The 16,164-nt window shown below is 45.0% G+C and overlaps 2 protein-coding genes across 19 annotated transcripts in view; both read right to left on the minus strand.

Annotated features, from left to right (window-relative positions):
* Positions 1-8,244: 8,244 nt before the first annotated feature.
* LOC118388965 (ubiquitin carboxyl-terminal hydrolase 37-like) overlaps positions 8,245-16,164 on the minus strand; it is a 203,395-nt gene continuing 195,475 nt past the window's right edge. For 9 of the 17 annotated variants that reach the window (XM_052527281.1, XM_052527278.1, XM_052527283.1 and 6 more), the window contains one exon: positions 8,245-8,781. In XM_052527281.1, the coding sequence (XP_052383241.1) occupies positions 8,531-8,781 (251 nt within the window). In that variant the 3' untranslated portion in view covers positions 8,245-8,530. The remainder of the gene's footprint in view (positions 8,782-16,164) is intronic. The other 8 variants (XM_052527271.1, XM_052527268.1, XM_052527270.1 and 5 more) reach the window with 4 other exon arrangements.
* Positions 11,949-16,164, minus strand: part of LOC127932247 (ubiquitin carboxyl-terminal hydrolase 37-like) — a 159,754-nt gene continuing 155,538 nt past the window's right edge. The window contains exons 5-9 of one of the 2 annotated variants that reach the window (XM_052527289.1): positions 12,998-13,130; positions 12,758-12,894; positions 12,515-12,614; positions 12,311-12,380; positions 11,949-12,110 (exon numbers count right to left, since the gene is read on the minus strand). In XM_052527289.1, the coding sequence (XP_052383249.1) occupies positions 12,091-12,110; positions 12,311-12,380; positions 12,515-12,614; positions 12,758-12,894; positions 12,998-13,130 (460 nt within the window). In that variant the 3' untranslated portion in view covers positions 11,949-12,090. The remainder of the gene's footprint in view (positions 12,111-12,310; positions 12,381-12,514; positions 12,615-12,757; positions 12,895-12,997; positions 13,131-16,164) is intronic. The other variant, XM_052527288.1, reaches the window with a different exon arrangement.

Raw genomic sequence — 16,164 nt, forward strand, 5'->3', positions numbered from 1 at the left:
CTGTTATAACTAGGGGGTGATAGCAGAACAGTAAGAAGCTATACATCGACGGAAGGAGAACTCCAAGAAGCGCCAAGAGGCGGGGACCAGCCTGAGCGCCTGCGATAGGCTGAGCAAGTTTAAACCACGCCCAGCCTCTACTGTGATAGGCCAACAGACGGGTTGGAACTATGTCTATCACAGTATAAAGAATACGGTTTACATACAGTTCTCTGTTCTGCCCTGCGTGGTATTACAGTGAGCCCGTATTTACGAAAGTTGCATTTGCCATTTATTACTTAGCTAATAAAAGATACATAGTATAAAATAGGTGACTCATTGTTATATTTATCCTAATACCAGATTCGAATTTACGCAACCCTAACAGAGCAACTGAACTCCTACTCAAGCACGTGGCAGATAAAGGATATAAGGTCAAACGTGAAAAAGGGCAATGCTGCAGGAGAACTGTACAATTCCTGGGGAGTGTGCTCTCAGGACAAGGACAGGCAGAGTCATCAGCCCAGAGGACTTCTATTCTGGAGCACCCTAAACCCATCGATGTGCAACACTTGCTATCCTTTCTGGGCCTCACTGGGTACAGCAGGACTCATGTGCCTGAATACTGCTTGAAAGTTGAACCCCTCAGAGCCATTCTCAGACAGGCTGGTAACAGGAATCTCACAGCCAAGCTCACTTGGACGCCGAAGCTGTGTTCATAGCACTAAAACAAACCCTTGCCCAAGCAGAGGCCCTATCCCTACCTGACTACACCATTCCTTTTAGATTGGATGTTTCTGAACAGGATGGCTATGTCCATTCCATCCTTTATCAGAAACAAAAGGGGGAGAGAAGAGTGTTACATTACTACAGTGCACAACTGGACAACATTGAATGTGGCCAAACTGATTGTGCGAGACACATAGCTGCTCTGTCTAAAGCAATAGGGAAAACAGCTCATATCGTTATGAGACATCCTCTGGAAATCAACACAGATCATGGAGTAACAGCTTTTATTAGCTCAAAATTGTTCACTCTCTCCAGCAAAAGAAAATCCAACATCACAAAAATGATCACAGCAAAACACATTACCTATGTTACAGGTGCAACCAACATGACAGACGGGATAGGACACGGAGAACCGCACATTTGTGAGGACAGGGCAGCAAAACAAGTAAAGGTCAGGATGGACCTCGAGAATGTCCCGTTGGAAGGAACAGCAGAGACTCTGTTTACGGACGGTTGTTGTTACAGACACCAGGAGAAGGTAACATAGCATCCTATGCAGTGGTGAAGCAAGGAGGAGGGACAGGAACACACAAGGTGGTAGAATCAAAGAGATTGGACCCATCTGAGGCCTCAGCCCAGCTGGCTGAAGTCAGAGCTCTGGAACTGAGCAAAGGGAAAAGAGTGAACATCTACACAGATTCTGCATACGCACATGGCATTGCACATATAGATGGCCCACAATGGATGAGGGGCTACCTGACCAGCTCAAAGAACCCATAAAACACAAACAGGAAGTGCAACGACTAATTGAAGAGATACACCTGCCAAGGAATGTGGCCATCATGAAATGTAAAAGGCACCAGTGTGAGACAAGGCAACGACAGGGCAGACCAAGCGGCCAAAGAAGCTGGAGGATATACTGCACAACAGATGGGTACAAAGGACAAGAGAAATAAAGGAAGAACTAACAATGGATACAGTTAGGCAACTGCAAGAAGCAGCGGATGTATACGAACAGACTGTTTGGAATAGGCATGGAGCCAGAAGAGATCACCAAGGCATCTGGAGGGCACACACTGGAAAAACGGTAGCACCCACCAAGTTACTAAGGTCAATGATACGAGAAGAACACAACAAAGCGCATGGGGGTTGGAAGAGCGTAGCCAAAGCTCTGAAAATATTGTGGTGGCACCCTCATATGCAGGACATGACAAGGGAAGTTTCAGACAGCTGTGACATCTGCCAAGGCTACAACAACAAAATCTCATTGGGATCGGTAATAGGAAGCTTTCCTGTACCTGATGCACTGTTCCAGGATGTGTGCATTGACTTCACTGACATGGGACAAGACAATCGGGTGGAAGGGAAAAGATACCTGTTGGTAATGGTGGATAGGTTTCACCAGGGGGGTGGAAGCTATCCCCACAGCAAGGGAGGATGGCATTTTACATTTACATTTAAGGCAGTTATCAAATGGCCTTATAATAATAATATAATAATATAATAATATAATAATATAATATATGCCATTTAGCCAGAGCAGCGAACAGTTTTGACTGGGCTTTTATGGTAGGGAGGCCAGGCCAGAGGTGGATGAACGACTTACAGTCATGCTGGCAAGCACCATGGTCATACATTCTTATCCCAAGGTTCGGAGTTCCTCGAATGATCCGGTCCGACAATGGTTCCCACTTCAGCAATAAACACCTGAAATAGGTGGAGCAAGCCATTAGGGATTAAATACATTTGAGTCAGTATATCACCCTCCATCCCAGGACCTTATGGAGAGGGCCAATCAGACTCTGAAACCAAAAATGGCTAAAATAAGGCAGGGACCCAGCTAAAATGGATAGATGCGTTACCCCTAGCTTTAATGTCTATGAGAAACTCCCCAGGGTCAGTTATTCATCTTACTCCACATGAATTGATGACAGGAAGGAGAATGCCAGGTCCACCCGCTGATAACATGAGTTTGCCTGGTTTAGACATTGCTAAAGTCAGATAGACAGACTACATGCAGGCGCTAACCTCTCTTGTCAAAAGACTGTCCGAACAGGTGGTGGAGGTCCGTACTCCTGCTGTTGAGACCACAGACGAGAACAGGGACATCCTGGTTGGTGACTGGGTGAGAGTGAAGGTGCACTCCAGGAAGTGGACACAACCCAGGTGGGAAGGGACCATTCCAAGTCAAGGAATTATCAAGCCACTCCTTGAGGGTAAGAGAGGTCCATAGAGACATCTGGTACCACCAAGACACCAACCAAGCAGGACACCAGATCAAGTAGGTGAAGCTCTTGGTGAGTTACAGCCATAAAATATGGAATGGCACAACCTTCTGTTGGTGACCACACTGGTAGGACTAGTAGCCCATAATACAGGAAGCATAGTTATCACTCTAGAGGAAGGAGAGTCTCAGGTGCTCACTATACAGCACCTTGTAAGATATGGACATGGAGAAATGGGGCAAGGAGGATAGGGGATATCTGTCGGATAAACACCCCAGGAGGCTGTAATGTTCTGACGTCCTACGCAAGACAACGACCAACTTATCTGTGTAATGGGAGGTGGTGTCCCTATTGGGACAACATGATAACTAATGTGGGAAAGTTTTGGGAATGGAGGAGAGGTTACCCATATAGTATTGGGGATCTCTCTAAGGTGGGGAGATTCAATGATTTGGAAATCTCCTGGAAGGGACATTTGTAAAGGTGATGAAATCCTACTAACCATCAAAACCATTAAGCTCTATGATGCAAGTACTTACACCCTTGGACAGGACAGACCCATGGGCCTGTTTTTCATTAAGGTGCTGCCAAAACCACAGAGGTCCCAGATGAGCCAGGACCAGACACCCTCTTCCACCCCTCCTAACCCGAGACTGCCACCACCCATCACTGTGCCAAACCACGTTCAGGTAATTAATGTTAGGGACTTTTCAGATAGCGATCAACTAGGTACAGAGACTGGTTACGATGGAAGGGACAATTTGTGGTTGTCCTACATGAGATATACAGCAAGAACTCTGAAAAGACAGGATTGTGTCATGTGTAGCTATGCTAGACCTATTCTGGCAACACACCCATTTGCATTAGGGAAAGGAGAAGGGGTGGTTGTGTATTCTGAGGGGTTTCTATGAAGTCAAATCCAATTCAACTCTGTGTACCTCTTTGAGCCTAGTGTTCCCTTCCTCCCTAGCGGGCCCCATTGGGTGTTAAGTCCTACGGGGGAAACTACAGCTGCATCACCGGATCAGGAACCGGTATGAACTATGGACGGTTGCCCCCAGCAGACTGTGTCAGTTATGTAACCATTAATGACTACTGGCCAATAGGGGGCCTAAACCAAACTAGTGGTTTAGCTGATGTATGGTGGATATGTGAACCCAATAGAGTTCTAACACCCATTCTTAGAGGGAACTGGCAGGGCACATGTGCTCTGGCCAGTTTAATAATACCACTAACTATCATTGACGTTACTGCTGAACAGCTGCTGGGCTCCGTAACAGAGGGACCTGTGAATAATCCATTGGTGCTTGGGAGGCATAGACGTACTGCTTGCTCCCTGGACAGCGGATGTGGTGGATATACACACCAACCTGTTGGGGGTACCAGTGGGGGTTCCTCATGAATTCCAAGCCCTGAGTAGAAATGATGGGTTTTGGCATCTGATGCCTATTGTAGGGCCAGCCATAGTGGATGCACAGCAATCTGCATGGATAAATTACATTTATTACAACCAACAGCGTTTTGTGGATTTCTCCTGTGGTGCACTTACTGGTATGTCAGAACAGTTGGAGGCTACCTCTAGGGTGGCCAGGCAGAATAGGTTGGCCTTGGATATGATTCTCACTAATCAGGGGGGTGTAGGAGGGTGAACTGTTCTCCTGGCTTGGTGGTTGGTTTGGTAAGTACACTGCACTGATGGTTACTGGCTGTCAGAATATCGGAGCATACCTCATGTCTCGAGGGGGTCCCCGAGACGACGAGTGACAACTGCACCCCGATGTTGTTCTCCAAATAGGTGAATGGTTCAGGAGAGCCGAGGTGGACCTGTTCGCGTCACGGGTGAACGCGCAATGTCCCCTATGGTTTTCTCTACAAGCCCAGGACGAACCGCCACTAGGGATAGATGCTTTTGCAAACCAGTGGCCAGAGGTTCTCCTGTACGCATTTCCACAGCTTGTTCTGTACTCAGCGTAGTTGAGGGCAGAACTTGAGTTAAGAAACGTAGCAGGACTAAAGGGCTGTGTTCCCATTAGGTCCGGACAATTATTTACAGACAGATTATTTCACTTCTAATTCACTGTATCAAAATTCCAGTGGGTCAGAAGTTTACATACACTAAGGCACTGACTGTGCCTTTAAACAGCTTGGAAAATTCCAGAAATTATGTCATGTGTTTAGAAGCTTCTGACATAATTGACATAATTTGAGTCAATTGGAGGTGTACCTGTGGATGTATTTCAAAGCCTACCTTCAAACTCACTGCCTCTGCTTGACATCACTGAAAAACCAAAAGAAATAAGCCAAGACCTCAGAAAAAGAATTGTAGACCTCCACAAGTCTGGTTCATCCTTGGGAGTAATTTCCAAAGGCCTGAATGTACCATGTTCATCTGTACAAACAATAGTATGCAAGTATAAACACCATGGGACCACGCAGCCGTCATACCGCTCAGGATGGAGACGCATTCTGTCTCCTAGAGATGAACATACTTTGGTGTGAAAAGTGAAAATCAATCGCAGAACAACAGCAAAGGACCGTGTGAAGATGCTGGAGGAAACAGGTGCAGAAGTATCTATATCCACAGTACAACGAGGACTATATCGACATAACCTGAAAGGCCGCTAAGCAAGGAAGAAGACACTGCTCCAAACCCGCCATGACAAAGCCAGACTACGGTTTGCAACTGCACATGGGGACAAAGATCATACTTTTTGGAGAAATGTCCTCTGGTCTGATGAAACAAAAATAGAAATGTTTGGCCATAATGACCATTGTTATGTTTGGAGGAAAAAGGGGGAGGCTTGCAGGCCAAAGAACATCATCCCAACCGTGAAGCACGGGGGTGGCAGCAACATGTTGTGGGGGTTCTTTGCTGCAAGGAGGGACTGGTGCACTTCACAAAATAGATGGCATCATGAGGTAGGACAATTATGTGGATATATTGGAGCAACATCTCAAGACATCAGTCAGGAAGTTAAAGCTTGGTCGCAAATGGATCTTCCAAATTGACAATGACCCCAAGCATACTTCCAATTCCAAATTTGTGGGCAGAACTGAAAAAGCGTGTGCGAGCAAGGAGGCCTACAAACCTGACTCAGTTACACCAGCTCTGTCAGGAGGAATGGGCCAAAATTCACCCAACTTATTGTGGGAAGCTTGTGGAAGGCTACCCAAAACATTTGACCCAAGTTAAACAATTTAAAGGCAATGCTACCAAATACTAATTGAGTGTATGTAAACTTCTGACCCACTTGGACTGTGATGAAAGAAATAAAAGCTGAAATAAATCATTCTCTACTATCATTCTGACAATTCACATTCTTAAAATGAAGTGGTGATCCTAACTGACCTAAGACATGGAATTTTTTTTAGGATTAAATTTCAGGAATTGGGAAAACTGAGTTTAAATGTATTTGGCTAAGGTGTATGTAAACTTCTGATTTCAAATGTATGTACCCCACACATACAATTATCTGTAAGGTCCCTCAATCGAGCAGTGATTTTCAAACACAAATTACACCACAAACACCAGGGAGGTTTTCCAATGCCTCGCAAAGAATGGCACCGATTGGTAGAATGGTAAAAAAAAGAAGAAGCATACATTGAATATCACTTTAAGCGTGGTGAAGTTATTAATTACACTTTGGATGGTGTATCAATACACCTAGTCACTACAAAGATACAGGCTTCCTTCCTAAATTCACCATGAGGCCAATGGTGACTTTAAAACAGTTAAGAGTTTAATGGTTTGATAGGAGAACATTTAGAATGGATCAACAACATTGTAGTTACACGGAACTGTAAATGTAATAGAAATGAGTCGTAAATAATGTATTGTGTCATTTTGGTGTCACTTTATTGTAAATAAGAATAGAATAACATGATTAAAGATAATCATGAATGAATCGTGAATTATGATGAGTGGTATAAATATCATACCCCCCCAAAAATGCTAACCTCCCCTATTATTGATAATGGTGAGAGGTTAGCATGTTACATTTACATTTAAGTCATTTAGCAGACGCTCTTATCCAGAGCGACTTACAAATTGGTGCATTCACCTTATGACATGCATAAGCATGTCTTGGGGGTATGATCCTCTGTAACTTTCTCACTCATCATTATTCATGATTCATTCATGATAATACAAAATCATGGTAACATCCACATTAATGTAGAAGTGTTCGGAAAAATACTATTTACAATAAACTTACTCCAAAATATTTACCATTCATTACCCTTAAATAAAAGGTGACATTCTGTACAGTCACACCCCATATGAAACATTCTATCTCAAATCCAAAATGCTGGAGTATAGAGCCAAAGTAAAAGTTGTAGCTTCACTGTCAAAATAAATACGTAGGGAAGTGTACGTGAGTGAAGAAAAGTACGTTACGTCACACCCTTTTATGGTGACAGGTCACATGGGTACAGTAAGGGTGTGGCATCACTGTAAACATCTTTGACATTAAGCATCTCAATCATATCACGTGAAAGGGAAGGAGTTCCCATAGGTCGTTTGGTGACCCATTACTCTACTCAGAGAACCAAGGTTTCATCCGTAGCCCAGCATTTTCATGTCTGTATTTATTCAAATGGTAAATACAACTGGAGAGTAACTTCAAAATATACTCATAGCATCTCTGAATCTTTATGTGGCATTCCTCCTCCAGACCTGATTGAGGGCTAAAGGGCTCCATAACATCAGCTCCCTTTGTCGCGTTTCCTATTAGGACCAGATTATAAAGCTTCCTGAGCTGAAAGAGTTAACGGTTAACAGAATGATCTTCAATTGGATTATTTTAAGTCTTTATTGAAATTGCATGGCATGCACAAGTCATCTCCCGATATCCTGGGGACCTGGATCAATGTTGAATATTGCAGTGCATCCAGTGTGACCATGCTGATTAAGAGGTTATACACCACAGTGTATTTCACAACAGGAGGTTTTAAAACTTAACCAAATATAAGAGATGTTATACCCTCTAAATAATCACACACTTTATCCACCACATTTATATGTGTACTACATTTAGTGTGTATACTGTATTCGTTTTTTTACATGCACTTTATACATTCGGCAAAGTAGTCGAAACAAGGGCAAATATTTATGACATATGCTACTGAAAAGGATGCTCTAAGCTAGTGTTGAAGATCAAGTCTCCCTTGAGCCGCATGATTGACAGACCAGTCATCATTTTCTGTAGGGTGGGGAGGTCTGAAGTCCGATTCCTCAAGTGATTTATTTTTTTAGACACAGCAGTGGGAATGTCGTCAGGGAAAAAATATGAAGAGGGGCAAACGTGGAGGTGTTGAGGCTGGGCTGGGGATGTGAGCCTGGGCCATTGCTGCCCCTGTTGAGGCTGGGCAGGGGGTGTTGGAGCTGGGCCTGGTGCTGCCCCTGTTGAGGCAGGGCTGGGGGTGTTGAAGCTGGGCCTGGTGCTGCCCCTGTTGAGGAAGATATGAGGATGTTGAGGCTGGGCCTGGGACTACCCCTGTTGAAGCTGGGCTGAGGGTATTTAGTCTGGGCCTTTTGAGGCTGAGCTTGGTGTGTGGAGGCTGGTCCAGGTGCTGCCCCTGTTGGGGCGGTGGCCCTGTTAGGCCCTGTGTGCTGGGGCCTCCTGCTCCCATGCCCTGAAGGGTGAAAGGAACCACTTACTGTACATGCAGTACACATATATAGCAACACAAGAATATAGATGGCGAGAGTACTTGAACATATAGAAGAGCAGGTAAGCACTCCAGGCTCTGGTCTTCAGCACAGTGGCTTCATTGGACATTGACACTTGGCTGTCGTTACAGCAGAACCAGTTTCCACTTGCATTCAAGATGTCACTAATGTAGTGCCCTGTGGCACAAAGAAGACAGACATGAGGTCAAGGGTCAGGCTCTTGTGGGTAATGGAGTGTGTTATAACATTTTCTGTCCAAAAATGATGCAGAAAAATTAATCCATGCTTTTGTCACTTCTAGGTTAGACTACTGCAATGCTCTACTGTCCGGCTACCCGGATAAAGCACTAAATAAACTTCAGTTGGTGCTAAATACGGCTGCTAGAATCTTGACTAGAACCAAAAAATGTGATCATATTACTCCAGTGCTAGCCTCTCTACACTGGCTTCCTGTCAAAGCAAGGGCTGATTTCAAGGTTTTACTGATAACCTACAAAGCATTACATGGGCTTGCTCCTACCTATCTCTCTGATTTGGTCCTGCCGTACATACCTACACGTACGCTACGGTCACAAGACACAGGCCTCCTAATTGTCCCTAGAATTTCTAAGCAAACAGCTGGAGGCAGGGCTTTCTCCTATAGAGCTCCATTTTTATGGAACGGTCTGCCTACCCATGTCAGAGACGTAAACTCAGTCTCAACCTTTAAGTCTTTACTGAAGACTCATCTCTTCAGTGGGTCATATGATTGAGTGTAGTCTGGCCCAGGAGTGGGAAGGTGAACGGAAAGGCTCTGGAGCAACGAACTGCCCTTGCTGTCTCTGCCTGGCCGGTTCCCCTCTTTCCACTGGGATTCTCTGCCTCTAACCCTATTACAGGGGCTGAGTCACTGGCTTACTGGGGCTCTCTCATGCCGTCCCTGGAAGGGGTGCGTCACCTGAGTGGGTTGATTCACTGGTGTGGTCATCCTTTCTGGGTTGGCGCCCTCCCTTGGGTTGTGCCATGGCGGAGATCTTTGTGGGCTATACTCAGCCTTGTCTCAGGATGGTAAGTTGGTGGTTGAAGATGTCCCTCTAGTGGTGTGGGGGCTGTGCTTTGGCAAAGTGGGTGGGGTTATATCCTTCCTGTTTGGCCCTGTCCGGGGGTGTCCTCGGATGGGGCCACAGTGTCTCCTGACCCCTCCTGTCTCAGCCTCCAGTATTTATGCTTCAGTAGTTTGTGTCGGGGGGCTAGGGTCAGTTTGTTATATCTGGAGTACTTCTCCTGTCCTATTCGGTGTCCTGTGTGAATATAAGTGTGCGTTCTCTAATTCTCTCCTTCTCTCTTTCTTTCTCTGAGCCCTCTCCCCAGGAGGACCTGAGCCCCAGTCCAGGACCATGCCCCAGGACTACCTGACATGATGACTCCTTGCTGTCCCCAGTCCACCTGGCCGTGCTGCTGCTCCAGTGTCAACTGACCTGAGCCCAAGGACCATGCCCCAGGACTACCTGACATGATGACTCCTTGCTGTCCCCAGTCCACCTGGCCGTGCTGCTGCTCCAGTTTCAACTGTTCTGCCTTATTATTATTCGACCATGCTGGTCATTTATGAACATTTTAACATCTTGGCCATGTTCTGTTATAATCTCCACCCAGCACAGCCAGAAGAGGACTGGCCACCCCACATATGCTCTCTCTAATTCTCACTTTCTTTCTCTCTCTCTGAGGACCTGAGCCCGAGGACCATGCCCCAGGACTACCTGACATGATGACTCCTTGCTGTCCCCAGTCCACCTGACCGTGCTGCTGCTCCAGTTTCAACTGTTCTGCCTTATTATTATTCGACCATGCTGGTCATTTATGAACATTTGAACATCTTGGCCATGTTCTGTTATAATCTCCACCTGCCACAGCCAGAAGAGGACTGGCCACCCCACATGTTTCTTCCTAGGTTTTGGCCTTTCTAGGGAGTTTTTCCTAGCCACTGTGCTTCTACACCTGCATTGCTTGCTCTTTGGGGTTTTAGGCTGGGTTTCTGTACAGCACTTTGAGATATCAGCTGATGTACGAAGGGCTATATAAATAAATTTGATTTAAACAGTTCATTTGGAAGGTATTTTATCTGTTACATGTGTCAAGTTTGGAAATCAGAGATAAAGAAATACACGTGGTATATAATTAGGCATGCCTCACTATTCTTTTGGATTAAATTGCGTGAACTCTAAACATATTGCTCGTTGGGATGGCACTTCGCTCTGAAGCCTGCAGCCTTGCTCGCTTAGCCGAAGTAGCTATTTGAGGGTCTAATTATCCCCTACACCAGGGTTCCCCCAACTGGCGGCCCGTGGGATTAATTTGGCCCACGGGTGATTTTATTTGGCCCCACCATGTTTTCTGACTAAAGTAATATATAATTGTTAAAAGACTGTAAAAACACCAGCAAATCAGTTCCAGGTGATTTTCATTTTGTAAATCTGTTCCAAACTATTCCCACGCACAATAAAGAGATATACGTGATTGTACACAAATGTAAGCAAGGTTTGGAAATAGTCAAATATAATATCTGTTTGGGCTTCTTAAGGTCAATTTGCAGTCGACAAATTATTATTATCCCCGGCCTTCACCCTGGATACTTGTTTATATGGCAGAGGCGCACGTGAATGCGCAAATTGAGGGCCGAGGAGAAGGGAGTGATTTGGGATTCAGCCTATGCCATATGTACTGTGCATCTGCATGTGTGTGTTTTAAGGTATTTACTTACCGGAGTTTGCGGAGCCTCCCAAATGAGAGACTACGCCAGTCAGCTGGTAGTAGCAAATCACTGACTTCACTGGCTGCTGCTTCTGTAAGAAAACACATGTGATCATTGGATTCTCATTTCCCTTACAGTCCACCACACTGTCTACAGTCCACTACACTACTCGTCGACTGCAGGTCTACTATATCATGTACTCCTCAACTATCTCAGTGTTCTGTCATAACTTATATTTCACTGGTTTCACTCTCGATCTCTCCTCACCACTGAGGCTGTCCACAGCATTTTCCCTGGTTCCTGGTCATTTGAATCTGAGGGGTCAAATATACATATAAAGAGCTGTGAAAACATGGTCGCTTGTCTGAATTGCTTTGGTCTAAAACAGCTTCCGTACATCACTGACGATGTCTGAGAAACATTTTAAATTTGCAGCTTGTAGCTTCTCTGTCTGCAAGACCGTTTGGGAGTGGGTGGCTTGTGTGGTGTTGGAACAAGAAGAGTGTTGTGATGCCATGACCTACCTGAACAGCAGAGGGCGCTATCTTTGGCCTCTCCAGGTGGGTTGGAGACTTGGCTGGCGAGGGTCTGGTGGATGGACACCTGGATATTGGGGGTCTGGTTGGTGAGGGCCTGTGGGCTGGCACTGTGCAGGGGTGGCACCGTGTCCCCACAGAAGGTGGAGAGCCTCAGGTCAGAAGGAAACAAAAGAGGAGCCTCCAACTTCTCCAACCCCCCAGGTCCTCCGAACCTCTTCAGATGCAGAACCAGCACACTGCCCAGAGACAGAGAAGAACAGACAGACAATGAAACCAGTCAACAAATAACAGATGAGTGAAATGTGTTCGGTGGTGCTCATCCCTAAGTCCTACAATCTGCTCAGGAAGTAATTACTCCTAAATGCTCAGGACACAATGACCACTCATTTAATTAAATACTGCCAGTTCTATGAGAGGTTATAAAGGAGCAACTCACAGAGGCAGTGTGTGGAACTGCTCCACCTTTGAGGCGTGCAGCCTGCACATGTGAATTCAACCTTTTCACTCTGGGTTAGAAACAAAAACATTACAAAATGAGTGATACCACTACAATAATAAGATATCGTATTCTGAGACAGTGGGCAGCTTGCCCTGGGTGTTAGTCTCTACACCCAGGGCTAACTAAACCCTACGTGCTGACTTTGAAAGTGAGTGCTAGGCTGCTTAGCAAGGTGCGCTCAGAGCTGAAGTCCAATGAGAGGTGATTGTAGTCCTCTCTGGTGGACGACTCGCGCCCACAGCTTCAGAAGCAGAACAAAGAGAAGAAAAATACATTGGGTTTCTGTTTCAGGTCTCTACAATGTTTTGCCATGTGTTTTGTAATATCATTTGAAGAAAGATCATGTTACCAGTAGATACATTTACAACCAATGGGAGCTCTTACCTGGTACATGTGCGCACTGAGACAAGCTGGAACTCCAGCTGGGAAACAGGGCAGGTATAGTTCACCCCGAGTGTCTTCAGTATCATGCCCTCCTCCTTCAGTTGGCACAGCATATTCACAAGTAACTCGTGTGCGTCCTTTGATGAGAAAGGAAAATACCAAGATAAAATCAAATTATTGAGAGAAAATGAACCCTTGCACAAAGAGTGCATGTTCAGAAGAGAGTAGTGCCTCAGTTACCTGTTGCGTGTCCCCCAGATACTTCAAATCATATCCCGACAAGGAGTACTTGACCTTCCACATGAGGTCTGCTTTTGAGGCCTGGTTTGCGCCACTGTCAGGTCCACCCAAACGGTGCACATCAGACAGACACCTGTAGGGGAGACAGAGAGTAAATTAGCAGCTGACTGGATGGTGTCAACCTACTGGCTTACGGCTGAAGAGGCAGATGAGTATATCCAAATATGTTTTATCTTGCAGCACCCCATCATTAGAAATGATTAATTCGATTCAATATAATTTCACCTTTGAGGACTGACAATGAAGCAAAACAACAAAAATGTGTTGTTTATTCTCCTAAGATATTTGGTTTGGATACTGCTCTCAATTCCAGACCATTTTAAAAGCTACCAAATGTCCCATACTAATGTGGAATGTTCAGTCAATGACCTGTATGGGTAATATAGTCATTCTAGTTTCCAAATTGGCCTACAAATATCTACATCATAATCATTGTGTCATTGTTGTTCCTCTGGGTTATGAAGATTCCCAAAAACAAAACAAAAATGGAAATAAATAAATAAACGCAGCGGAATGTGAAGTGGTTAATGTTAGGGAAAGGGTTAGCAAAAATGCTTTCCTAACCTGCTACGAAAATCACTTTCTATAGAAGTGGCATGAAGAGTGTGTCCCTCCTTGAATTTATGAACAGAAATAATGGATGGGTGGGGGTGTGTCTACTTTTGTGCCTTCCCTTACCTGAGCAGGTTGGAGAAGGGGGAGGAGCTCCAGAGTTGTTCCTGGCGTAGGAAAAAAATGTGTGTGGGGGGGTCATATTATTAGGAACAGGTAGGCCTAAATGAGAGGAACTTAGCTATCTATCCTCAACCTCAAATAACACAGTATAGACAAGTTACATTGAGTGACATTTGCAAAAGCTGAACTTCATATACATTTCATGCACACTTTTTATGTATTCGTCAATCAGAATCTACTTTTACTTCATTCTTCCCGCTAGGTCTAAGAGAAAAATACTACTCCAGAATTGAAGTTGTTGTTGTAGTTGTTAATTGATTAAATGACCTGATTTCATACCTTTTTGCACCAGCAGAAACAAGCCATGTCGATAACCAATTAAGACTGATACATATCCACATTACATCATTTTTCAAATTGGCTTTAAGACCATTGTGATGTCATCGGTCATGTATGACACCAAAGTCTGGCAACCCAATCTAGAATTGTTTAAAATATAGAGTTCAATTATCAAATATGTTTTATTGAAAGTAAAGTTCTGCAGTATACATACAATATTGTAGATATGCTCCATTGTTTTCTTGTTCCTTTTTTTACATACAGTTTTTATATATTGTTTATTTGAACATCCACGCTTGGATTGCGTCCTACCTGACAGGTCGCTCCTACCAGGTGGTGTGGCGAGAATCTGTCTCCTCACCACGCGCCCTCACCACTGGTGTCCCCCAGGGCTCTGTTCTAGGCCCTCTCCTATTCTCGCTATACACCAAGTCACTTGGCTCTGTCATAACCTCACATGGTCTCTCCTATCATTGCTATGCAGACGACACACAATTAATCTTCTCTTTCCCCCTTCTGATGACCAGGTGGCGAATCGCATCTCTGCATGTCTGGCAGACATATCAGTGTGGATGACGGATCACCACCTCAAGCTGAACCTCGGCAAGACGGAGCTGCTCTTCCTCCCGGGGAAGGACTGCCCGTTCCATGATCTCGCCATCACGGTTGACAACTCCATTGTGTCCTCCTCCCAGAGCGCTAAGAACCTTGGCGTGATCCTGGACAACACCCTGTCGTTCTCAACTAACATCAAGGCGGTGGCCCGTTCCTGTAGGTTCATGCTCTACAACATCCGCAGAGTACGACCCTGCCTCACACAGGAAGCGGCGCAGGTCCTAATCCAGGCACTTGTCATCTCCCGTCTGGATTACTGCAACTCGCTGTTGGCTGGGCTCCCTGCCTGTGCCATTAAACCCTACAACTCATCCAGAACGCCGCAGCCCGTCTGGTGTTCAACCTTCCCAAGTTCTCTCACGTCACCCCGCTCCTCCGCTCTCTCCACTGGCTTCCAGTTGAAGCTCGCATCCGCTACAAGACCATGGTGCTTGCCTACGGAGCTGTGAGGGGAACGGCACCTCAGTACCTCCAGGCTCTGATCAGGCCCTACACCCAAACAAGGGCCCTGCGTTCATCCACCTCTGGCCTGCTCGCCTCCCTACCACTGAGGAAGTACAGTTCCCGCTCAGCCCAGTCAAAACTGTTCGCTGCTCTGGCTCCCCAATGGTGGAACACACTCCTCACGACGCCAGGACAGCGGAGTCAATCACCACCTTCCGGAGACACCTGAAACTCCACCTCTTTAAGGAATACCTAGGATAGGATAAAGTAATCCTTCTCACCCCCCTTAAAAGATTTAGATGCACTATTGTAAAGTGGCTGTTCCACTGGATGTCATAAGGTGAATGCACCAATTTGTAAGTCGCTCTGGATAAGAGCGTCTGCTAAATGACTTAAATGTAAATGTAAACATGCCACCACAATAAATGCATTTTAAGTGTCTTCATCTTCCTTGTTTTTTGATAGCTTCCATGTTGTTTGTGGGTTGGTCATCGGTTTATTGAAATGCTAAATGCTTTTTCTCATATTCCCCAGCAGATGGACAAGGGTTGGTCAAAAGAATGTGAACAGGTTTAGCCTAAACCTCAAATAACAATCCAGATTGGTTAGGGACAGTTTTCCGTATTCAATCTTGCCCTGAGGGCAGCTCTGCCTCAAGGGCAGAATGAAAGTGATTGGTTCAATTAAAGCTCAATGGTCAGTGGGCAGAGCTTAAATTGCCCAGTGAAAGTTAATAACCAATCTGATGGAGCTTAAGAATTTTGAAAATACTAAATGGCCAAATGTTGCACAATCCAGGTGTGGAAAGCTCCTAGATTTACTCAGAAATACTCACAGCTGTAATCGCTGCCAAATGTCCTTCAACAAAGTATCGACTTAGGGGTGTGAATACTTACAGTATGTAAATTTAATATTTTATTTAATTTTCAATACATTTGCAAACATTTCAAAAAACATGTTTTAACTTAAAAAATATATTTACTCAATTCTAAATGCAGGCTATAACACAACAAAATTTGGAAAAGTCTAGGGGT

Source organism: Oncorhynchus keta, chromosome 10, assembly GCF_023373465.1.
Source record: "Oncorhynchus keta strain PuntledgeMale-10-30-2019 chromosome 10, Oket_V2, whole genome shotgun sequence".
Lineage (NCBI taxonomy): Eukaryota > Metazoa > Chordata > Actinopteri > Salmoniformes > Salmonidae > Oncorhynchus > Oncorhynchus keta.